At 42.6% G+C, this 24,600-nt stretch overlaps 1 protein-coding gene across 1 annotated transcript; it reads left to right on the forward strand.

Annotated features, from left to right (window-relative positions):
- Positions 1-1,545: 1,545 nt before the first annotated feature.
- LOC127659624 (fibroblast growth factor 2-like) lies at positions 1,546-24,563 on the forward strand. Its single transcript, XM_052149526.1, has 3 exons — positions 1,546-1,873; positions 5,808-5,911; positions 22,037-24,563. Exons 1-3 carry the CDS (start codon positions 1,561-1,563, stop codon positions 22,220-22,222), a joined length of 603 nt encoding a protein of 200 aa, XP_052005486.1. The 5' UTR covers positions 1,546-1,560; the 3' UTR covers positions 22,223-24,563.
- The last annotated feature ends 37 nt before the right edge of the window (positions 24,564-24,600 follow it).

A 24,600-nucleotide genomic window follows, 5' to 3' on the forward strand; every position in this document is an offset into this window, starting at 1 on the left:
CCCCTCACAGATGTGAACTGTAGGGGCTCTAACACATTTTACCCCTCACAGATGTGAACTGTAGGTGGCACTCTAACACATTATATCCCTCACAGATGTGCTCAGTCCATAGACATTCAGTCTAATGTTCAGTTCAACAACACCCTCATTATTTCATCCAATATCTCGGCCTCTGAGTGGACTACAAGCTAAATCTAGGTGTCAATAGAAAGCTGAGATCCTCCCTTTGCAATGATATTTAACACTGTAACATCAATAGTTGAAGACATATTTTTTTCTGATGAATTGTTTGGCATGCTTTTCCTGCTGGACCGCATATTTTGCATAAGATACAATACTGGATTATTCACATAAGCAAATTCACAGACAAGTGAAAATGGCAAATATTTTAGAAGACTTCTTAAGGTAAAAGCAGATATAAAGTGTTTGGCTATTTGTGGCTTACAGAAGCAGTTATCGGAGCATAAATGAGATGTTTGTGTTTGATGACTTAAAGAAATCATATTTCACTTTGTGATTGTTTTGAAAATCTTTTAAACTGTGGTATGAGTGCAACAAAATATACAGTCACATTCCTAAGAGTGAGAGCTTTCATTTGATATATGACTTGTCCATTTGTGTGCTATGTGAAAGACTTTTATTTTCTTAAATATATTTCTACCCCATTACCTCTAGGGGGCGCTAATTTTCATCTCGAATGTTTTCAGGTCTTATTTTGATATTTTAAGTAACATAAATGCAGAAGTGATGGGTATCTCTGAAAAGTACAGATTGTAAGCTTTCAAATGAGACCTCACATGCCTGACTTTACTGTTATAAGCGTAATCTGTTTTCACGATATAGCGCCCCCTTTAGACCCACCAGCGGATCGGTAGAGTTTAAGGGGTTACAGCGGTCACACTACACTCCATTCACTCCCATTAAACGCATCCAAATGCGAGAGACTGGAAACTCGTGAAAGCTTTTGCAAAGAAGTTTTGTGTTACGCTGCAGACGAAAGTTCAAGTTTGGTTATCTCTGACCAGAGGACCTGAAGGAAACCCACGTGAACAGCATGCAAACTCCATACAGCAAGGCCCAGTTGAGCCGGGACTTGAACCCGGGACCTTCTTGCCATGCTACCCACTTTCCTAAAATTCCTCTGGAGAAATATAAATAGACACAAATGAGTCAGTAAGAGTATAAAGCAAATGGGTAGCATAGCTCAGATCATTTGTTCTTGGGAGAATCTGATGAGAGATGTTTGAGTTTATCCGGAGATCTCTGACTTTTGATTGCAGACTTTTGGTATCTTGGCAAAGCAGCTGGAATAAGTCACAGTGGGTGAGGGAGTCTGGTCATTGGCCCAACAGGGACAGAGACAGACAGTCAGCGAGAGAGGGAGAGACAGACCAGTCCAGCTGTAAACACCACAGACAGCACCCATAAAACATCATCCTCATCCTGGACCGCTCCTGTTCTGTGAAGTCTTTCCACTTTGAGCTCGAGGAGTGTCTGTGGCTTCTCGTTTGATATGAGATCTGGAGTACTAGAGCAGCTTGAAGAGTTTATCTGAGTTTAATGAGACGCCGTGGCTCTGCGGAGCACCGGAAGGAGACGGGAGAGGAGGGGGAGGAGGCGCAGAGGGGCCGCAGAGGGGCTCAGATGCTGCTCAGGGGGGCAGAGAAGGAGAAAACGAAAGAGAGAGAAGGAGAGATGGCCACGGGAGCAATCACAACTCTCCCGGCCAACCCTGACGACGGGGCCAGCGGAGGATTTCCTTCAGGGAATTTCAAGGAACCAAAACGTTTGTACTGCAAAAACGGTGGCTACTTCCTGCGGATAAACTCGGATGGCAGGGTGGACGGCATTCGTGAGAAAAGCGACCCTCACAGTGAGTGGACTTGTTCCGTTACTTTTCCATGGAAAAAACAGGAGAGAGGGAATGATCTAGAGCAAAGAGAGAGAGAGAGAGAACACAAAGTCTCTTTATACTGTTGTTGTGGAGCAAGAGCCTTAATGATGTCACATTTCCATAAAATAACACAGTTGTTGTTTATGTTTGTAATGTCAGAAAGTGTCTCTACATTCATTAGAATAGAAAGTTCAAAGTCCCACTTTATATCAGGTGTAACTACAACACGGCTACAGTTTAGGAGCAGGGTTGGGGTTAGGGTTCAGGGTTAGGTGTAACTACAGATGTAACTAAATACAGGTACTTTAAATGTAACTACAATGCAACAACATGTATGTACATAATAAGTACATTTGTATCAAATACTGAAGTACATAACTTTTATATAAACAAAAATTATAATTGTGGGCAGGGTTGGGAAAGTTACTTTTAAAATGTTGTACACTACAGATTACAGATTACATACTGTAAAATGTAATTTGTAACGTATTCTGTTAGATTACTGAAGGTCGGTAATGTAATCTATATACTTTGGATTACTTAAGCACTGGCAGATTTCTTTTCCACTTGTTTTGATTATGTAAACAAGTTAATAACAAGTGAAAAAAATCAAATATATACACTTATATTAAAAAATACGCTCTCTGAAAAAGGCCTACATATTTTATACAATGTAACTTCTGAAACGAGATAAAGCCAATTGGTCTTTTTTAAGGAATTGTAGCTATTTTTACAGAAAAACAATATAAAAAAGGATAATCAAGAATAAGATCTTTGTATGATGTTATGTAGATTTTCTTGATACGATTGTGCCTGGTAATTAGGGATGGGACGATATGTTATCTCACGATTCGGTTTGATATATGAGGTTCAAGATTCGATATAATAACACTTAAATGACAAAATATTACAGAAAATGTTATGCAGAACAACCAACAGAAACGGTCCTGAAAAAAGTACGTGAAAGTGTATATTCATTTTTTTATAATTTCTTTCAGCATCATTATTATAATAAAAATTTAACTTTGTAAAAATAATAATTAAAAAAATTAATAAAATAAATAAATAAAATTATATATATATATATATATATATATATATATATATATATATATATATATATATTATAATGATATTTAATATAACATTGATTTTACATGAATTTGTATAAGAAACTCTAAAAAGGTTACTGTCACTTTAAGAGTTCAACTGAGCGGCTCACAGTGTCCCGGTTCAGCTGAACATCAATGAGAATCGGTTCCTTTAGTGCACCCATGCTGCATGAGAATAAAATTAATAATTATTTTTACTTTATTTTCTAACTGTAAAGAACAGAAAGGGTATTAAGACGCCTCATCTATGATGGACACACATTACACGGAGGCAACGATCTTATTTAAGCTCAAGCACTTTTCATCAAAACAAGGTGATGTTCCAGGTATTCCAGCACTTATATTTCTAAAAGCACTTTAAGGATCTTGTGTGAACCCTGTAAACAGTGTAGATAAAAACTCAAAAGAGGTTTTGATGTTTGACGGGTTGTTTCATTTATGATCACATGGACAGAAAACAATGGCGGTAATTTTGAAATATCGAGATATGCCACGATATGGTTCGAATTTATTTTTGGTTCATGATATATCAAAATTCAATATATTGTGCCATCTCTGGTTAGCAAAGCAATTGCTCATTGAATAAATTAATATGTAGATATTTTTTGATAGCGCTGCCATGATAAGCTTATATGACCAGCCAAATATTGCACACTTTATATCAATAATCACCAGAAATAGACGCTTTCAGTTGCAAATTATGAATGAATCATGGTAGCAAATAGTCCATTTTTACAATTAAATCAATAACTGAGAACGTTTGTTTTTGCGTGATCTATGCCGCTAGGTCTCCGCTCAACATTACACACATATTTCTGAGTGCATCCTTAAGAGAGTAAAGCTAGAAACATACTTCATGCAAGAGCGAGGTGAAACTTCAGTACTCTAGGGGGCGATAGAGTTTCTTTCAATTGTCTTTGCCATTAAAACAAATCTGTATAAATCTGTTATCTTGTGTGGTCATGTAAACACATAGACCACATTTAAACAGGTTTTTGAAGAGAGTGCAAATGTGTGGAACACACCGGATAATAAACGTCATGGGATGGCACCAAACAACAAGTCAACAAAGCGGAAAGTATTCAGCATTTCTGGGAGTACTGTGGGAAAAGTACATGCACTATAAACTATATCCATTTACATAAAATATGGACTGTTCCTCACGTCCACGTATGTGCTGGTACACTGGGGGAATCCCAGAGTTTTAAGTAAGAGGGAAACCCCGCTATCGCAGTGCAATTTTTAACTATATTAAATATTAATGTGAAGGTGAAACCTAAAACGGAACCATTAGTAACACTTTTCAAACACCTTCAAAATGTAACAAATATTACAAACACCCATTTCCAAACATACAAAGACTTTTTGCATAATCGTGACAGAGATACTCGGAAATGAGCTAATGTTTATATTAGCTGGCCATCTGTACCTCTCAGCAACGTTTTTCAGTTTCCATCTTCCTTTTCAGTTCTGCGTCCCAGAACGCATTCCCCGCCTGACCATTTTTGTCACGTGACAGTCAGAGCAACATCGGTAGCGAGCGGGTGAGCGGCAGCTATGAAGGCACTGCTTGATCAAATAATCTAAAATAATAAATAAATAAAAATGCATATTTGAACCTGTTTAAATTGCTAAGAAAAAGTCAAATAAAACACATCCTTTCACGATTGTTTAAAATTGTGCTTTTGGGGATTTGTGAGGTATTATAAGAGATTTAAAGAGTATAATTTTGGCGCTCCCCTTCATGCGTCGCCCCTATGCGTTGCATACATTGCATACCCCATTTTTGCGCCTACCAGTCAGCTGATAGATAGCTGTGCAATGTGTTTAAACCTCACACTTCCTCAAGAGGTGCTCTAGCAACTGATGCTAGGGGCTGTAGCATTTAGCCTCCTTGTTAGAGCACCCGCCTCCCTTGCTGGAGATGCCAGTTCAAGTCCCGTTTGGAACAGGGCAACCAGGGCCAGTTAAAATGGTGCCATGACCCGGATGGGACTGAGGTTTAGGGGGATGAGTGTAATGGTGGTCAGCTGATAGATAACTGTGCAATGTGTATAAACCTCACTCTCCTGACCTCAAGAGGTGCACTAGCGACTGATGCTAGAGACTGTAGCATTTAGCCTCCTTGTTAGCGCACCCGCCTCCCTTGCTGGAGATGCCAGTTCGAGTCCTGTTTGGAGCGGGGCAACCAGGGCCAGTTAAAATGGTGCCGTGACCCGGATGGGACTGAGGTTTAGGGGGTGAGTGTAACAGGAGTCAGCTGGTAGATAGCTGTGCATTGTATAAACCTCACACTTCCTTCAAGAGGTGCTTTAGCAACTGATGCTAGAGGCTGTAGCATTTAGCCTCCTTGTTAGCGCACCCGCCTCCCACGCCAGTTTGAGTCCCATTTGGAGCTGGGCGACCAGGGCTGGTTCCACATACTCCTCAACAAATGTAGAGTTGCACCCCTGGGTGTACATGTAAACATAGTTACTGTATTTCCATTGAAATGACGGACATTTTTACAGTATATTATAGTCACGTTACTGAAAAAACAAGTTATTAGCATGCTAATTGTAGTCAGTTGGGCGATCTGTTGTTGATCCAGAAGAATCACACAGTTCTTCTGATGTCTGGACTCTCATTTGAAGAATGTTTCATGCGTTTATCATCCTGACCAAAGACAAACAAACAACAACATCATCATTTCCTGCCAAAACCACAAATGTGTTTGTAAGCTGTGAGGAAATCAGAGAACACGTTTAGCTGTGAAAACGTGTAATAGTTTGAGTTTTTTTTGCATTTGCGTTTTCTTGCAGTTCGACTGCAGCTGCAGGCGACAGCCGTTGGTGAGGTGGTGATCAAAGGCGTCCGCGCAAACCGTTACCTCGCCATGAACGCAGACGGACGACTGTTTGGAACGGTGAGACCCTCCATAATGAGTTTTCACATTCATAAAGATTCCTCTGGAGTCTCCTGAGGATCACATGGTTTAGAAATATGTCATAGTTGGGGAATTTGTATTTACAGTCGTGAAGAGTTTCAGGTGTTTTTGTGGCACTGTGGTTTTTGAGGGCTCGACCACACGGGCTTTAACATGTTTCTTAAAACTGTTATGAATAAACTGCTGACCACAAGCACATGAAGGCTGGTTTACAGCACTCTAGATGGATTGATTTAGCTTCTTGCGATGAAACACAAGGTCGAGTTCCCCCCCGTTTAAAGCCAACAAGTTTTAATTTAGGACAGGGCAAAGACCAGTTCAACACACAGTTCATTAAGGCTGTGTAGAGTGTCTGTATTCCTGGCATCATGCTGAAACAATCCTCACATTGATGACGAAGGTGTTTCACAACACTGAACAAACATTTCCTCCAGCGCTCCTTGTTCAACCCTCATGAGAACGAAACACTGGAATCTCTCACTTAACCCTTAAACAGGCAGGAGTGGAGCATGACCGGCAAAAAGCAAATCAGTCATGTCATGTTAGTTTTTAAATCATTTGGAATCAAGTAAAACACATTTTTGATATATTTTGGATTAATATCTCCCAGGATATGTTGCCCTATTAATGCACAAACGTCAAAGACATCAATATTTCTGTTTTATTTGATACAAATAATTATGAGTTTCTCAATTCCCCTAAAATTTTAAGACATGTCATACATGTGTGTGTCTGTGTGTTTGAGTGTGTGTGTGTGTGTGAGAGAGAGTGTGTGAGTGTGTGTGTGTGTGTGTGAGTGTGTGTGTGTGTGTGAGAGAGAGTGTGAGTGTGTGTGAGTGAGAGTGTGTGTGTGTGAGTGAGAGTGTGTGAGTGTGTGTGTGTGTGTGTGTGTTTGTGTGTGTGAGTGTGTGTTTGTGTGTGTGAGTGTATGTGTGTGTGAGTGTATGTTTGTGTGTGTGAGTGTGTTTGTGTGTGTGGGTGTGTTTGTGTGTGTGAGTGTATGTTTGTGTGAGTGTGTTTGTGTGTGTGAGTGTGTTTGTGTGTGTGAGTGTGTGTTTGTGTGTGTGTGTGTGAGTGTATGTTTGTGTGAGTGTGTTTGTGTGTGTGAGTGTGTTTGTGTGTGTGAGTGTGTGTTTGTGTGAGTGTGTTTGTGTGTGTGAGTGTGTGTTTGTGTGTGTGTGTGTGAGTGTATGTTTGTGTGAGTGTGTTTGTGTGTGTGAGTGTGTGTTTGTGTGAGTGTGTTTGTGTGTGTGAGTGTGTGTTTGTGTGTGTGAGTGTATGTTTGTGTGAGTGTGTTTGTGTGTGTGAGTGTGTTTGTGTGTGTGAGTGTGTGTTTGTGTGAGTGTGTTTGTGTGTGTGAGTGTGTGTTTGTGTGAGTGTGTTTGTGTGTGTGAGTGTGTGTTTGTGTGTGTGAGTGTGTGTTTGTGTGAGTGTGTTTGTGTGTGTGTGTGAGTGTGTGTTTGTGTGAGTGTGTTTGTGTGTGTGAGTGTGTTTGTGTGTGTGAGTGTGTGTTTGTGTGTGTGTGTGTGAGTGTATGTTTGTGTGAGTGTGTTTGTGTGTGTGAGTGTGTTTGTGTGTGTGAGTGTGTGTGTGTGTGTGAGTGTGTTTGTGTGTGTGAGTGTGTGTTTGTGTGAGTGTGTTTGTGTGTGTGAGTGTGTGTTGTGTGTGTGAGTGTGTGTATGTGTAGTGTGTGTGTGTAGTGTATGTGTGTGTGAGTGTATGTTTGTGTGTGTGAGTGTGTGTTTGTGTGTGTGAGTGTGTGTGTGTAGTGTGTGTGTGTGTGTGTGTGTGTGAGTGTGTTTGTGTGTGTGAGTGTGTGTGTGTGATGTTGTGTGTGAGTGTATGTTTGTGTGTAGTGTGTGTGTGTGTGTGTGTGTGGTGTGTGTGTGTGTGTGAGTGTGGTTTGTGTGTGTGAGTGTGTGTTTGTGTGTGTGAGTGTATGTTTGTGTGTGTGTGTGTGTGAGTGTGTGTTTGTGTGAGTGTGTGAGTGTGTGTTTGTGGTGGAGTGTGTTTGTGTGTGTGTGTGTGTATGTGTTGTGTGAGTGTGGTTTGTGTGAGTGTGTGTGTGAGTGTATGTTTGTGTGAGTGTTTGTGTGTGTGTGAGTGTATGTTTGTGTGAGTGTGTTTGTGTGTGTGGGAGTGTGTGTGTGTGTGTGTGTGTGTGTGAGTGAGTGTGTGTGTGTGTGAGAGTTTGTAGAGTGTGTGTGTGTGTGTGAGTAATAAAACAGAAACGTTTATCTTCATGTTTGCATGTTTGACGTGTGTAATTGTAATAAATGTGTAATATTGTGGATTAACTCTTTCATCCCTTCATCTGGTCAGTCTGATTTAACGATCATGTGACCCACATACTCAAAACAGATTCAACTATGATACATGACAACCAGATAAATCTGTTTGAGAATGTTCAGAAAGTTCAAATGTAACAATATAACAGAAGTCTTCAACTGAAAGAAACAGAAGACATGCGGGTGATTAAAGTGAGACGTCACGTCTGATTACAGAAGTCAAATATCTTTCCAACACATTTGATATTGTCTTTAAAATGAAGAACATTACAAAGATGTGTCTGGCGAGCTCTCCCGACAGTTCCCAGATCTGATTAAAAACACTGGACTGCTGCTCATCCATTTCCCTGATATCATTTATTGGGAATGTTGACGTGCTGGGCTGCCAGTGACATTCATGCAGATGAAAATCTGGGATTTAAACCTGGAAATAAAAGTCAAGTCTAAGAAAAATGATGTATAAAGAATGGAAGATTCTGGACTCCTTCAAGGTCACGACTCTATGGGTTTCCATGCACACAGTTTAAGGGGATTTTTGGGATACCGTTATAAAAACGCTGCATGGAAACACCAAAGCGTGAATAAATGTGCATATAAAACTAGCTTGAGCTGATTGAATGTTTTATTAATTTATAAAACAATTTAACAATATGCTTAAATTATAATGGAAACACAAATACTGAATATATTATACAAATAGAATTTATATTGGATTACAGATGTGCATCAAAACAGTCCTGCCATGTGACTTAGAAATAGACCGATATATCTGTTTTACCGATTAATCGGTGCCGATAGTCGTTTTATGGTAACATCGGTTTTCGTTAAAATCTGTCTATAATTTATTAAGCATTTCAAAATAAGAGTCTTTGGTGTGTTTTAGGCTAGTTCACACATAAAGCAAAGCGATTCTAGCTTGTAGTTCCACCTGTAGACTCCAGGGGGCAGTAAGTGAAACTCCAGCTGTACAGGCAACGAGCAGCTCACACAGAGAACAAACACACTCACACACAGCAGACAGCACAAGAGGAGAACACGTTCCTGTGTTTAAACAGCTTGATGGAGCACAAATACGCACATAAGGACTACAAGACGTGTTTTTCTAAATATTAAACTACGTTTAACTTGACACAGTGACCTAAAAACGGTATGTTTATGAAGTGACGCAACCAAGACGTTCTAAAATCGTCCGTCTGATGTAGGTTTGACACATCCTTAAACAAGCCCTTAGAGTACATTTTTGCTAGAACAATAAACAAAATAGCCATTGTGCCTTTTTTATTAACATTTTTAACCCTTGTGTGACCTTCGGGACATTTTTGTCTTTTTCATTTCTGTATTTACGATCATTTTGGCTGTTAATGCCAATGGCATACATTTAGCTAAAGGTGTGTATTTTTGGGGGAATTTTGATATTTCAATCTCAGTTCCTATAATACATCTATAACAAATCTATAATACATCTATAATACATCTATAACACACTGTGTACACAATATAGTTACACTCGGGACCTTCAGGACAAAATGTCCCCATTGAAACTCATTTAAACTGCAATATTTGATCCCAGTGCCATTAAAGTATAAAATCATTATTTATATGATATTTTTCTTGCAGAGCTCTGGCTTCAAAATTTACATGTTTAATATTTTCCACCAGATGGCGCCATTTGTCTCATGTTTATCCTGTGGAGCAAATACAAGCTTTTCTCCTATTCACTGTTTACTGTATTATAGAGACCTGCAGGACAACTGAATACATGATGCAGATACAAGTGTGTGTGTGTGTTGGTATGGATGTCAGAGTGTGTGTGAGTGTGTGTGTTGGTATGGATGTCAGAGTGTGTGTGTGTGTGTGTTGGTATGGATGTCAGAGTGTGTGTGAGTGTGTGTGTTGGTATGGATGTCAGAGTGTGTGTGAGTGTGTGTGTTGGTATGGATGTCAGAGTGTGTGTGAGTGTGTGTGTTGGTATGGATGTCAGAGTGTGTGTGTGTGTGTTGTATGGATGTCAGAGTGTGTGTGTGTGTGTTGGTATGGATGTCAGAGTGTGTGTGTGTGTGTGCGTTGGTATGGATGTCAGAGTGTGTGTGTGTGTTGTATGGATGTCAGAGTGTGTGTGTGTGTGTTGGTATGGATGTCAGAGTGTGTGTGTGTGTGTGTGGTATGGATGTCAGAGTGTGTGTGTGTGTGTGTGTTGGTATGGATGTCAGAGTGTGTGTGTGTGTGTGCGTTGGTATGGATGTCAGAGTGTGTGTGTGTGTGTGTGTGTTGGTATGGATGTCAGAGTGTGTGTGTGTGTGTTGGTATGGATGTCAGAGTGTGTGTGTGTGTGTTGGTATGGATGTCAGAGTGTGTGTGTGTGTGTTGGTATGGATGTCAGAGTGTGTGTAGTGTGTGTGTTGGTATGGATGTCAGAGTGTGTGTGTGTGTGTGTTGGTATGGATGTCAGAGTGTGTGTGTGTGTGTTGGTATGGATGTCAGAGTGTGTGTGTGTGTGTGTTGGTATGGATGTCAGAGTGTGTGTGTGTGTGTGTTGGTATGGATGTCAGAGTGTGTGTGTGTGTGTGTTGGTATGGATGTCAGAGTGTGTGTGAGTGTGTGTGTTGGTATGGATGTCAGAGTGTGTGTGAGTGTGTGTGTTGGTATGGATGTCAGAGTGTGTGTGTGTGTGTGTTGGTATGGATGTCAGAGTGTGTGTGTGTGTTGGTATGGATGTCAGAGTGTGTGTGTGTTGGTATGGATGTCAGAGTGTGTGTGAGTGTGTGTGTTGGTATGGATGTCAGAGTGTGTGTGTGTGTTGGTATGGATGTCAGAGTGTGTGTGTGTGTTGGTATGGATGTCAGAGTGTGTGTGTGTGTTGGTATGGATGTCAGAGTGTGTGTGAGTGTGTGTGTGCTGGTATGGATGTCAGAGTGTGTGTGTGTGTTGGTATGGATGTCAGAGTGTGTGTGTGTGTGTGTGTGTTGGTATGGATGTCAGAGTGTGTGTGTGTGTGTGTGTGTTGGTATGGATGTCAGAGTGTGTGTGTGTGTGTGTGTGTTGGTATGGATGTCAGAGTGTGTGTGTGTGTGTGTGTGCGTTGGTATGGATGTCAGAGTGTGTGTGAGTGTGTGTGTTGGTATGGATGTCAGAGTGTGTGTGAGTGTGTGTGTTGGTATGGATGTCAGAGTGTGTGAGTGTGTGTGTTGGTATGGATGTCAGAGTGTGTGTGTGTGTTGGTATGGATGTCAGAGTGTGTGTGTGTTGGTATGGATGTCAGAGTGTGTGGTGTGTGTGTGTTGGTATGGATGTCAGAGTGTGTGTGTGTGTTGGTATGGATGTCAGAGTGTGTGTGTGTGTTGGTATGGATGTCAGAGTGTGTGTGTGTGTGTTGGTATGGATGTCAGAGTGTGTGTGAGTGTGTGTGTGCTGGTATGGATGTCAGAGTGTGTGTGTGTTGGTATGGATGTCAGAGTGTGTGTGTGTGTGTGTGCGTTGGTATGGATGTCAGAGTGTGTGTGTGTGTGTGTGTGTGTTGGTATGGATGTCAGAGTGTGTGTGTGTGTGTGTGTTGGTATGGATGTCAGAGTGTGTGTGTGTGTGTGTGTGTTGGTATGGATGTCAGAGTGTGTGTGTGTGTGTGTGTGTTGGTATGGATGTCAGAGTGTGTGTGTGTGTGTGTTGGTATGGATGTCAGAGTGTGTGTGTGTGTGTGTTGGTATGGATGTCAGAGTGTGTGTGAGTGTGTGTGTTGGTATGGATGTCAGAGTGTGTGTGAGTGTGTGTGTTGGTATGGATGTCAGAGTGTGTGTGAGTGTGTGTGTTGGTATGGATGTCAGAGTGTGTGTGAGTGTGTGTGTTGGTATGGATGTCAGAGTGTGTGTGAGTGTGTGTGTTGGTATGGATGTCAGAGTGTGTGTGTGTGTGTGTTGGTATGGATGTCAGAGTGTGTGTGGTGTGTGTGTTGGTATGGATGTCAGAGTGTGTGTGAGTGTGTGTGTTGGTATGGATGTCAGAGTGTGTGTGAGTGTGTGTGTTGGTATGGATGTCAGAGTGTGTGTGTGTGTTGGTATGGATGTCAGAGTGTGTGTGTGTTGGTATGGATGTCAGAGTGTGTGTGAGTGTGTGTGTTGGTATGGATGTCAGAGTGTGTGTGTGTGTTGGTATGGATGTCAGAGTGTGTGTGTGTGTTGGTATGGATGTCAGAGTGTGTGTGTGTGTTGGTATGGATGTCAGAGTGTGTGTGAGTGTGTGTGTGCTGGTATGGATGTCAGAGTGTGTGTGTGTTGGTATGGATGTCAGAGTGTGTGTGAGTGTGTGTGTGCTGGTATGGATGTCAGAGTGTGTGTGTGTGTTGGTATGGATGTCAGACTGTGTGTGTGTTGGTATGGATGTCAGAGTGTGTGTGAGTGTGTGTGTTGGTATGGATGTCAGAGTGTGTGTGAGTGTGTGTGTTGGTATGGATGTCAGAGTGTGTGTGAGTGTGTGTGTTGGTATGGATGTCAGAGTGTGTGTGAGTGTGTGTGTTGGTATGGATGTCAGAGTGTGTGTGTGTGTGTGTTGGTATGGATGTCAGAGTGTGTGTGTGTGTGTGTGGTATGGATGTCAGAGTGTGTGTGTGAGTGTGTGTGGTGGATGTCAGAGTGTGTGTGTGTGTGTGTGTGTGTTGGTATGGATGTCAGAGTGTGTGTGTGAGTGTGTGTGTTGGTATGGATGTCAGAGTGTGTGTGAGTGTGTGTGTTGGTATGGATGTCAGAGTGTGTGTGTGTGTGTGTGTGTTGGTATGGATGTCAGAGTGTGTGTGAGTGTGTGTGTTGGTATGGATGTCAGAGTGTCTGTGTGTGTGTTGGTATGGATGTCAGAGTGTGTGTGTTGGTATGGATGTCAGAGTGTGTGTGTGTGTGTGTGTGTGTTGGTATGGATGTCAGAGTGTGTGTGAGTGTATGTGTTGGTATGGATGTCAGAGTGTGTGTGTGTGTTGGTATGGATGTCAGAGTGTGTGTGTGTGTGTTGGTATGGATGTCAGAGTGTGTGTGTGTATGTGTTGGTATGGATGTCAGAGTGTGTGTGAGTGTGTGTGTGCTGGTATGGATGTCAGAGAGTGTGTGTGTGTGTTGGTATGGATGTCAGAGTGTGTGTGAGTGTGTGTGTTGGTATGGATGTCAGAGTGTGTGTGTGTGTTGGTATGGATGTCAGAGTGTGTGTGAGTGTGTGTGTTGGTATGGATGTCAGAGTGTCTGTGTGTGTGTTGGTATGGATGTCAGAGTGTGTGTGTGTGTTGGTATGGATGTCAGAGTGTGTGTGTTGGTATGGATGTCAGAGTGTGTGTGTGTGTGAGTGTGTGTTGGTATGGATGTCAGAGTGTGTGTGAGTGTGTGTGTTGGTATGGATGTCAGAGTGTGAGTGTGTGTGTTGGTATGGATGTCAGAGTGTGTGTGTGTGTGTTGTATGGATGTCAGAGTGTGTGTGTGTGTGTGTGGTATGGATGTCAGAGTGTGTGTGTGTGTGTGTGTTGGTATGGATGTCAGAGTGTGTGTGTGTGTGTTGGTATGGATGTCAGAGTGTGTGTGTGTGTGTTGGTATGGATGTCAGAGTGTGTGTGTGTGTGTGTTGGTATGGATGTCAGAGTGTGTGTGTGTTGGTATGGATGTCAGAGTGTGTGTGTGTGTGTTGGTATGGATGTCAGAGTGTGTGTGTGTGTGTGTTGGTATGGATGTCAGAGTGTGTGTGTGTGTGTTGGTATGGATGTCAGAGTGTGTGTGTGTTGGTATGGATGTCAGAGTGTGTGTGTGTGTGTTGGTATGGATGTCAGAGTGTGTGTGTGTTGGTATGGATGTCAGTGTGTGTGTGTGTGTGTGTGTGTTGGTATGGATGTCAGAGTGTGTGTGAGTGTGTGTGTTGGTATGGATGTCAGAGTGTGTGTGTGTGTGTGTTGGTATGGATGTCAGAGTGTGTGTGAGTGTGTGTGTTGGTATGGATGTCAGAGTGTGTGTGAGTGTGTGTGTTGGTATGGATGTCAGAGTGTGTGTGAGTGTGTGTGTTGGTATGGATGTCAGAGTGTGTGTGAGTGTGTGTGTTGGTATGGATGTCAGAGTGTGTGTGTGTGTGTGTTGGTATGGATGTCAGAGTGTGTGTGAGTGTGTGTGTTGGTATGGATGTCAGAGTGTGTGTGAGTGTGTGTGTTGGTATGGATGTCAGAGTGTGTGTGAGTGTGTGTGTTGGTATGGATGTCAGAGTGTGTGTGTGTGTGTGTGTTGGTATGGATGTCAGAGTGTGTGTGAGTGTGTGTGTTGGTATGGATGTCAGAGTGTGTGTGAGTGTGTGTGTTGGTATGGATGTCAGAGTGTGTGTGAGTGTGTGTGTTGGTATGGATGTCAGAGTGTGTGTGTGTGTTGGTATGGATGTCAGAGTGTGTGTGTGTGTTGGTATGGATGTCAGAGTGTGTGTGAGTGTGTGTGTTGGTATGGATGTCAGAGTGTGTGTGTGTGTTGGTATGGATGTCAGAGTGTGTGTGTGTGTTGGTATGGATGTCAGAGTGTGTGTGTGTGTTGGTATGGATGTCAGAGTGTGTGTGAGTGTGTGTGTGCTGGTATGGATGTCAGAGTGTGTGTGTGTTGGTATGGATGTCAGAGTGTGTGTGAGTGTGTGTGTGCTGGTATGGATGTCAGAGTGTGTGTGTGTGTGTTGGTATGGATGTCAGAGCTGTGTGTGTGTTGGTATGGATGTCAGAGTGTGTGTGTGTGTGTGTTGGTATGGATGTCAGAGTGTGTGTGAGTGTGTGTGTTGGTATGGATGTCAGAGTGTGTGTGAGTGTGTGTGTTGGTATGGATGTCAGAGTGTGTGTGAGTGTGTGTGTTGGTATGGATGTCAGAGTGTGTGTGTGTGTGTTGGTATGGATGTCAGAGTGTGTGTGTGTGTGTTGGTATGGATGTCAGAGTGTGTGTGTGAGTGTGTGTGTTGGTATGGATGTCAGAGTGTGTGTGTGTGTGTGTGTGTTGGTATGGATGTCAGAGTGTGTGTGAGTGTGTGTGTTGGTATGGATGTCAGAGTGTGTGTGTGTGTGTGTTGGTATGGATGTCAGAGTGTGTGTGTGTGTGTGTGTTGGTATGGATGTCAGAGTGTGTGTGAGTGTGTGTGTTGGTATGGATGTCAGAGTGTCTGTGTGTGTGTTGGTATGGATGTCAGAGTGTGTGTGTTGGTATGGATGTCAGAGTGTGTGTGTGTGTGTGTTGGTATGGATGTCAGAGTGTGTGTGTGTTGGTATGGATGTCAGAGTGTGTGTGTGTGTTGGTATGGATGTCAGAGTGTGTGTGTGTGTTGGTATGGATGTCAGAGTGTGTGTGTGTATGTGTTGGTATGGATGTCAGAGTGTGTGTGAGTGTGTGTGTTGGTATGGATGTCAGAGTGTGTGTGTGTGTGTTGGTATGGATGTCAGAGTGTGTGTGTGTGTGTGTTGGTATGGATGTCAGAGTGTGTGTGTGTGTTGGTATGGATGTCAGAGTGTGTGAGTGTGTGTGTGGGTATGGATGTCAGAGTGTGTGTGTGTGTGTTGGTATGGATGTCAGAGTGTGTGTGTGTGTTGGTATGGATGTCAGAGTGTGTGTGTTGGTATGGATGTCAGAGTGTGTGTGTGTGTGAGTGTGTGTTGGTATGGATGTCAGAGTGTGTGTGAGTGTGTGTGTTGGTATGGATGTCAGAGTGTGAGTGTGTGTGTTGGTATGGATGTCAGAGTGTGTGTGTGTGTGTTGTATGGATGTCAGAGTGTGTGTGTGTGTGTTGGTATGGATGTCAGAGTGTGTGTGTGTGTGTGCGTTGGTATGGATGTCAGAGTGTGTGTGTGTGTTGTATGGATGTCAGAGTGTGTGTTGGTATGGATGTCAGAGTGTGTGTGTGTGTGCGTTGGTATGGATGTCAGAGTGTGTGTGTGTTGGTATGGATGTCAGAGTGTGTGTGTGTGTGTTGGTATGGATGTCAGAGTGTGTGTGTGTGTGTTGGTATGGATGTCAGAGTGTGTGTGTGTGTGTTGGTATGGATGTCAGAGTGTGTGTGTGTTGGTATGGATGTCAGAGTGTGTGTGTGTGTGTTGGTATGGATGTCAGAGTGTGTGTGTGTTGGTATGGATGTCAGTGTGTGTGTGTGTGTGTGTGTGCGTTGGTATGGATGTCAGAGTGTGTGTGTGTTGGTATGGATGTCAGAGTGTGTGTGTGTGTGTTGGTATGGATGTCAGAGTGTGTGTGTGTGTGTGTGTGTTGGTATGGATGTCAGAGTGTGTGTGTGTGTGTGTGGTATGGATGTCAGAGTGTGTGTGTGTGTTGGTATGGATGTCAGAGTGTGTGTGTGTGTGTTGGTATGGATGTCAGAGTGTGTGTGTGTTGGTATGGATGTCAGATGTGTGTGTGTGTGTGTGTGTGTGTGTGGTATGGATGTCAGAGTGTGTGTGTGTGTGTGGTGTGGATGTCAGAGTGTGTGTGTGTGTGTGTGTTGGTATGGATGTCAGAGTGTGTGTGTGATGTGTGTGTGTTGGTATGGATGTCAGAGTGTGTGTGTGTGTGTTGGTATGGATGTCAAGTGTGTGTGTGTGTGTGTGTTGGTATGGATGTCAGAGTGTGTGTGTGTGTTGGTATGGATGTCAGAGTGTGTGTGTGTGTGTGTGTTGGTATGGATGTCAGAGTGTGTGTGATGTGTGTGTGTTGGTATGGATGTCAGAGTGTGTGTGTGTGTGTTGGTATGGATGTCAGAGTGTGTGTGTTGTGTATGGATGTCAGAGTGTGTGTGATGTGTGTGTGTTGGTATGGATGTCAGAGTGTGTGTGTGTGTGTGTTGGTATGGATGTCAGAGTGTGTGAGTGTGTGTGTTGGTATGGATGTCAGAGTGTGTGTGAGTGTGTGTGCTGGTATGGATGTCAGAGTGTGTGTGTGTGTGTGTTGGTATGGATGTCAGAGTGTGTGTGAGTGTGTGTGTTGGTATGGATGTCAGAGTGTGTGTGTGTGTGTGTGTTGGTATGGATGTCAGAGTGTGTGTGAGTGTGTGTGTTGGTATGGATGTCAGAGTGTGTGTGAGTGTGTGTGTTGGTATGGATGTCAGAGTGTGTGTGAGTGTGTGTGTTGGTATGGATGTCAGAGTGTGTGTGAGTGTGTGTGTTGGTATGGATGTCAGAGTGTGTGTGTGTGTGTGTTGGTATGGATGTCAGAGTGTGTGTGAGTGTGTGTGTTGGTATGGATGTCAGAGTGTGTGTGAGTGTGTGTGTTGGTATGGATGTCAGAGTGTGTGTGAGTGTGTGTTGGTATGGATGTCAGAGTGTGTGTGAGTGTGTGTGTTGGTATGGATGTCAGAGTGTGTGTGAGTGTGTGTGTTGGTATGGATGTCAGAGTGTGTGTGTGTGTTGGTATGGATGTCAGAGTGTGTGTGTGTGTTGGTATGGATGTCAGAGTGTGTGTGAGTGTGTGTGTTGGTATGGATGTCAGAGTGTGTGTGTGTGTGTGTGGTATGGATGTCAGAGTGTGTGTGTGTGTGTGTTGGTATGGATGTCAGAGTGTGTGTAGTGTGTGTGTTGGTATGGATGTCAGAGTGTGTGTGTGTGTGTGTGCTGGTATGGATGTCAGAGTGTGTGTGTGTGTTGGTATGGATGTCAGAGTGTGTAGTGTGTGTGTTGGTATGGATGTCAGAGTGTGTGTGTGTGTGTTGGTATGGATGTCAGAGTGTGTGTGAGTGTGTGTGTTGGTATGGATGTCAGAGTGTGTGTGAGTGTGTGTGTTGGTATGGATGTCAGAGTGTGTGTGTGTGTGTTGGTATGGATGTCAGAGTGTGTGTGTGTGTGTTGGTATGGATGTCAGAGTGTGTGAGTGTGTGTGTTGGTATGGATGTCAGAGTGTGTGTGTGTGTGTGTGTGTTGGTATGGATGTCAGAGTGTGTGTGTGTGTGTGTGTTGGTATGGATGTCAGAGTGTGTGTGAGTGTGTGTGTTGGTATGGATGTCAGAGTGTGTGTGTGTGTGTGTGTTGGTATGGATGTCAGAGTGTGTGTGAGTGTGTGTGTTGGTATGGATGTCAGAGTGTGTGTGTGTGTGTGTTGGTATGGATGTCAGAGTGTGTGTGTGTGTTAGTATGGATGTCAGAGTGTGTGTGTTGGTATGGATGTCAGAGTGTGTGTGTGTGTGTGTGTTGGTATGGATGTCAGAGTGTGTGTGGTGTGTGTGTTGGTATGGATGTCAGAGTGTGTGTGTGTGTGTTGGTATGGATGTCAGAGTGTGTGTGTGTGTGTGTGTGTGGTATGGATGTCAGAGTGTGTGTGTGTGTGTGTTGGTATGGATGTCAGAGTGTGTGTGAGTGTGTGTGTAGCTGGTATGGATGTCAGAGTGTGTGTGTGTGTGTTGGTATGGATGTCAGAGTGTGTGTGTGAGTGTTGGTATGGATGTCAGAGTGTGTGTGTGTGTGTGTGTGTTGGTATGGATGTCAGAGTGTGTGTGAGTGTGTGTGTTGGTATGGATGTCAGAGTGTGTGTGTGTGTGTATGGTATGGATGTCAGAGTGTGTGTGAGGTGTGTGTGTTGGTATGGATGTCAGAGTGTGTGTGAGTGTGTGTTGGTATGGATGTCAGAGTGTGTGTGAGTGTGTGTGTTGGTATGGATGTCAGAGTGTGTGTGAGTGTGTGTGTTGGTATGGATGTCAGAGTGTGTGTGAGTGTGTGTGTTGGTATGGATGTCAGAGTGTGTGTGAGTGTGTGTGTTGGTATGGATGTCAGAGTGTGTGTGTGTGTGTGTTGGTATGGATGTCAGAGTGTGTGTGAGTGTGTATGTTGGTATGGATGTCAGAGTGTGTGTGTGTGTGTTGGTATGGATGTCAGAGTGTGTGTGTGTGTGTGTTGGTATGGATGTCAGAGTGTGTGTGAGTGTGTGTTGGTATGGATGTCAGAGTGTGTGTGAGTGTGTGTGTTGGTATGGATGTCAGAGTGTCTGTGTGTGTGTTGGTATGGATGTCAGAGTGTGTGTGAGTGTGTGTGTTGGTATGGATGTCAGAGTGTGTGTGAGTGTGTGTGTTGGTATGGATGTCAGAGTGTCTGTGTGTGTGTTGGTATGGATGTCAGAGTGTGTGTGAGTGTGTGTGTTGGTATGGATGTCAGAGTGTGTGTGTGTGTGTGTTGGTATGGATGTCAGAGTGTGTGTGTGTGTGTGTTGGTATGGATGTCAGAGTGTGTGTGTGTGTGTGTTGGTATGGATGTCAGAGTGTGTGTGTGTGTGTTGGTATGGATGTCAGAGTGTGTGTGTGTGTGTGTGTTGGTATGGATGTCAGAGGTGTGTGTGTGTTGGTATGGATGTCAGAGTGTGTGTGTGTGTTGGTATGGATGTCAGAGTGTGTGTGAGTGTGTGTGTTGGTATGGATGTCAGAGTGTGTGTGAGTGTGTGTGTTGGTATGGATGTCAGAGTGTGTGTGAGTGTGTGTGTTGGTATGGATGTCAGAGTGTGTGTGTGTGTGTTGGTATGGATGTCAGAGTGTGTGTGAGTGTGTGTGTTGGTATGGATGTCAGAGTGTGTGTGTGTGTGTGTGTTGGTATGGATGTCAGAGTGTGTGTGAGTGTGTGTGTTGGTATGGATGTCAGAGTGTGTGTGTGTGTGTGTTGGTATGGATGTCAGAGTGTCTGTGTGTGTGTTGGTATGGATGTCAGAGTGTGTGTGTTGGTATGGATGTCAGAGTGTGTGTGTGTGTGTTGGTATGGATGTCAGAGTGTGTGTGAGTGTGTGTGTTGGTATGGATGTCAGAGTGTGTGTGTGTGTTGGTATGGATGTCAGAGTGTGTGTGTGTGTGTTGGTATGGATGTCAGAGTGTGTGTGTGTGTTGGTATGGATGTCAGAGTGTGTGTGTGTGTGTGTTGGTATGGATGTCAGAGTGTGTGTGTGTGTGTGTTGGTATGGATGTCAGAGTGTGTGTGAGTGTGTGTGTGCTGGTATGGATGTCAGAGAGTGTGTGTGTGTGTGTGTTGGTATGGATGTCAGAGTGTGTGTGTGTGTGTTGGTATGGATGTCAGAGTGTGTGTGAGTGTGTGTGTTGGTATGGATGTCAGAGTGTGTGTGTGTGTGTGTGTTGGTATGGATGTCAGAGTGTGTGTGTGTGTGTTGGTATGGATGTCAGAGTGTGTGTGAGTGTGTGTGTTGGTATGGATGTCAGAGTGTGTGAGTGTGTGTGTTGGTATGGATGTCAGAGTGTGTGTGAGTGTGTGTGTTGGTATGGATGTCAGAGTGTGTGTGTGTGTGTTGGTATGGATGTCAGAGTGTGTGTGAGTGTGTGTGTTGGTATGGATGTCAGAGTGTGTGTGTGTGTGTGTTGGTATGGATGTCAGAGTGTGTGTGTGTGTGTTGGTATGGATGTCAGAGTGTGTGTGAGTGTGTGTGTTGGTATGGATGTCAGAGTGTGTGTGTGTGTGTTGGTATGGATGTCAGAGTGTGTGTGTGTGTTGGTATGGATGTCAGAGTGTGTGTGTGTGTGTGTTGGTATGGATGTCAGAGTGTGTGTGTGTGTGTGTTGGTATGGATGTCAGAGTGTGTGTGAGTGTGTGTGTGCTGGTATGGATGTCAGAGAGTGTGTGTGTGTGTGTGTTGGTATGGATGTCAGAGTGTGTGTGTGTGTGTTGGTATGGATGTCAGTGTGTGTGTGTGTGTTGGTATGGATGTCAGTGTGTGTGTGTGTGTGTTGGTATGGATGTCAGAGTGTGTGTGAGTGTGTGTGTTGGTATGGATGTCAGAGTGTGTGTGTGTGTTGGTATGGATGTCAGAGTGTGTGTGTGTGTGTTGGTATGGATGTCAGAGTGTGTGTGAGTGTGTGTGTTGGTATGGATGTCAGAGTGTGTGTGAGTGTGTGTGTTGGTATGGATGTCAGAGTGTGTGTGAGTGTGTTGGTATGGATGTCAGTGTGTGTGTGTGTGTTGGTATGGATGTCAGTGTGTGTGTGTGTGTTGGTATGGATGTCAGTGTGTGTGTGTGTGTGTTGGTATGGATGTCAGAGTGTGTGTGTGTGTGTTGGTATGGATGTCAGAGTGTGTGTGTGTGTGTTGGTATGGATGTCAGAGTGTGTGTGAGTGTGTTGGTATGGATGTCAGTGTGTGTGTGTGTGTGTTGGTATGGATGTCAGTGTGTGTGTGTGTGTGTGTTGGTATGGATGTCAGAGTGTGTGTGTGTGTGTGTTGGTATGGATGTCAGAGTGTGTGTGAGTGTGTGTGTGCTGGTATGGATGTCAGAGAGTGTGTGTGTGTGTGTGTTGGTATAGATGTCAGAGTGTGTGTGAGTGTGTGTGTTGGTATGGATGTCAGAGTGTGTGTGAGTGTGTGTGTTGGTATGGATGTCAGAGTGTGTGTGAGTGTGTGTGTTGGTATGGATGTCAGAGTGTGTGTGAGTGTGTGTGTTGGTATGGATGTCAGAGTGTGTGTGAGTGTGTGTGTTGGTATGGATGTCAGAGTGTGTGTGTGTGTGTTGGTATGGATGTCAGAGTGTGTGTGAGTGTGTGTGTTGGTATGGATGTCAGAGTGTGTGTGTGTGTGTGTGTGTAAATAACAACAGTGGCATTTAAAGGGTTAAATCCTGAAACTGAATGAATATTTGCTAGTTATGATCAGGACTGATGTTGGTTAAAAAATTAACTCATCGAAAGTGGAAAATAATCTTAATATATAATATTATTATGGCAGTGTTTTGACTTGGACAGTTGTTTCCTCAAAGGACCTCTGAGTAAATTTATTAAATTGATGCACAAGGTGCACTTGTGGTCTCTGATTTTTGGACTTCCCCACAATAAGAGCAACAGTATTAATGTGTTTAGTGATTAAATCTCTCTCTCTCTCTCTCTCTCTCAGAGAAGAGCAACAGATGAATGTTATTTCTTCGAACACTTGGAGTCGAACAATTACAACACCTACAGATCCCGGAAATACCCGAACTGGTACGTGGCTTTGAAGAGAACGGGCCAGTATAAGAGCGGTTCTCAGACCGGCCCGGGGCAGAAGGCCATTCTGTTCCTGCCCATGTCTGCCAAATGCTGATTGCGAGACCGTCTTAAGTGACGCACACACACTTCTAACAAACCTGTGCTCATCGGAAACATCTGAAGTAGTTAAAGGTCATCTGGATCGCTCAAGGCCATTCTTTAAAGTGCAGATTCTTCAGGAAGACCACATCCACTCAACAGACCACCGACACCAAGAACACATCCCACCAATATGACTTCAGACCCAACTCTCCCCAACGGCAGTCGGGCTGTTCTGAAGCATTCAGCTGCTTAGAGAATGTTCCAGATCTCACAGGAATGTTAGAACAGCCACAAAATGAGAGTTTATTTAATGCTGCTCTTTAGAGGTTTATATGCAAAAGGCTTATTTACATGTGTGTATATCTATATTGTGTATTTCATAGAAACAAAGGGATTTTATAAACACATTAATGAAGGGATGATGACATCATCATGACCTTTATTCTCGTTTTCATTTACAGTCTTGCTGAGAAACAGTTACATTTGCCAAACAACCGTTTGTAACAGTGTAACAGTGTGTAACAGTTTTATATTTTTACAGGTACACAATCGGTCAAAAGTTTGGACATTAATTTATGTTTGGAAAAGACTGAATTTATGTTTGTCATGGTTTTAAAAACCATTACGCATAAATGACTTTTGTTCATGTAAATTGTGATGATGTGTGTTATTATATTTCTTTCATGACTATATAAATTCTTTGATTTCCATTTGTGTTTTGTCACAGATTGAGTAGATGTGTTCAAACTCGAGGACTGGTTGTGTACATTCAAGAATTCGGCTTTTGTGCGCTTCAAAGAATAGTTTCCATGGATACAGTAGGACCGTAGGTACTTTGTCGGAGGTAGAGAACAAACATGTCAGAAACTGATACTGGCCCTTTAAGAACCAAATCTCACATTTGACCCTCATTCGGTTTCATACACTCTTAAAATAAAAGGTTCTTCAGTGGCTCTGAGAAACAACTTTTTATGAAGAAACAGTTCTTTATTATCTCTCGATGTTTCATTCTAGGTCCGTTAACCCTTTAAGCTCCGCCCGCGGGACAGCGAAGACAAAGAAAATATTGTCGAAATATTAATAACGAAAGTCTTGACCAACACATAATAAGCGTCGTTAGAAAGTTTAGAAGCTCTACTTTATAATGCATGTAGATATTATGACCAAAACTGAACAAGTGCTTTGAAATTTACTGATAAATCAGAAAGGTTCAATTTTTATTATTTATTTAAAAACGATTTCACTGTTCGTATTATTACAATCAGTAAAAACATCAAACTGATCAAATATTCATGTGTAATATGTTGTTGGAAAGCTCTTAAAGAGTAAAATACAACCAGCCTACTTGTTTTACTCACAGATTAAAATATAGCGAGTAACAGCTAAATATATGTCTTTCACTATTATGCTTACCTGCCGCGTTTTCACTTATAACTTCAAGAAAAATTAATGTAACATAAAATCTCCCATATGATTATTTAGAGTCTGTGATTATCTTTCAATCGAGTCCACACACAAGATAATCAGATGTATAGATCATTAGATAATCCACATGAAGCACAATGTTACATATGACCACCAGGAGATGGCGCCAAATACATGACACAGACTCAATGATGACTCAAATGACACAGAATGAAACTCATCCTGTGAAATCTCATGACTAAAATCATGTCTGCATGCTATGCAAACCTTTAGTCATTGTTGTGTTTGCATGTGTAATTAGTTCTTATGTACAATTATTATCTTTTATTTGTTTGGAGATGTTTTTGGACACTTTGATCAATTATATTTGTAATGTTGTAACTTTTGATTGATTTGTCAGTATCAACACAAGATTATTCTCAGATACAGTCGACATGATTGAGAAAGAAACAAAAGCAGTTTTTTAGAGTTACATTATTTACACCCAGAGATATATCACGTCAAATCAGAAAAATAATAAATAAAAGAAAGTTAAGGCTAAATTTCATAATCTATACCATTAAAACATTTGAAAAGTTTTCTTTATAATGATACCTAACACAACCCTATTTTATATTAAGTTTATTAGCCTTTAATTTTGGGTATGCCGCTAAAACAGGAAATATTTAAAAACACCTTCAGAGCTCAAAGGGTTAAACATCAGCGTGCAGCTTATTTTCTGCCCATTTGTAATAAATAAATACAATGATAAAAACGAAAGTGAAACCAAAACCCCATTAACCATTTAATTTCCACAGGAAACTTCTTAAGAAGAAACACTTTCACATCTTTTATTTTTAACTTTTATTTGCCGTTATTAAATTCATCAATTTAATAATAGTAATTAAACTAAAGAAATGTGGAAGATCTGAAGCATTTTACCATGCTGAGGATCTTATTTTAATGAGAGGAATACAGCAAGTATTG

Source organism: Xyrauchen texanus, chromosome 19 (assembly GCF_025860055.1).
Source record: "Xyrauchen texanus isolate HMW12.3.18 chromosome 19, RBS_HiC_50CHRs, whole genome shotgun sequence".
Classification (NCBI taxonomy): domain Eukaryota; kingdom Metazoa; phylum Chordata; class Actinopteri; order Cypriniformes; family Catostomidae; genus Xyrauchen; species Xyrauchen texanus.

What these genes read in the sequence shown, in the direction of transcription:
- LOC127659624 (XM_052149526.1), top strand. Translation starts at nt 1,561, where the DNA reads ATGAGACGCCGTGGCTCTGCGGAGCACCGGAAGGAGACGGGAGAGGAG. An exon ending in TGAGAAAAGCGACCCTCACA is followed by an intron (nt 1,874 to 5,807) that starts GTGAGTGGACTT and finishes GTTTTCTTGCAG; the next exon opens with TTCGACTGCAGCTGCAGGCG. An exon ending in ACGGACGACTGTTTGGAACG is followed by an intron (nt 5,912 to 22,036) that starts GTGAGACCCTCC and finishes TCTCTCTCTCAG; the next exon opens with AGAAGAGCAACAGATGAATG.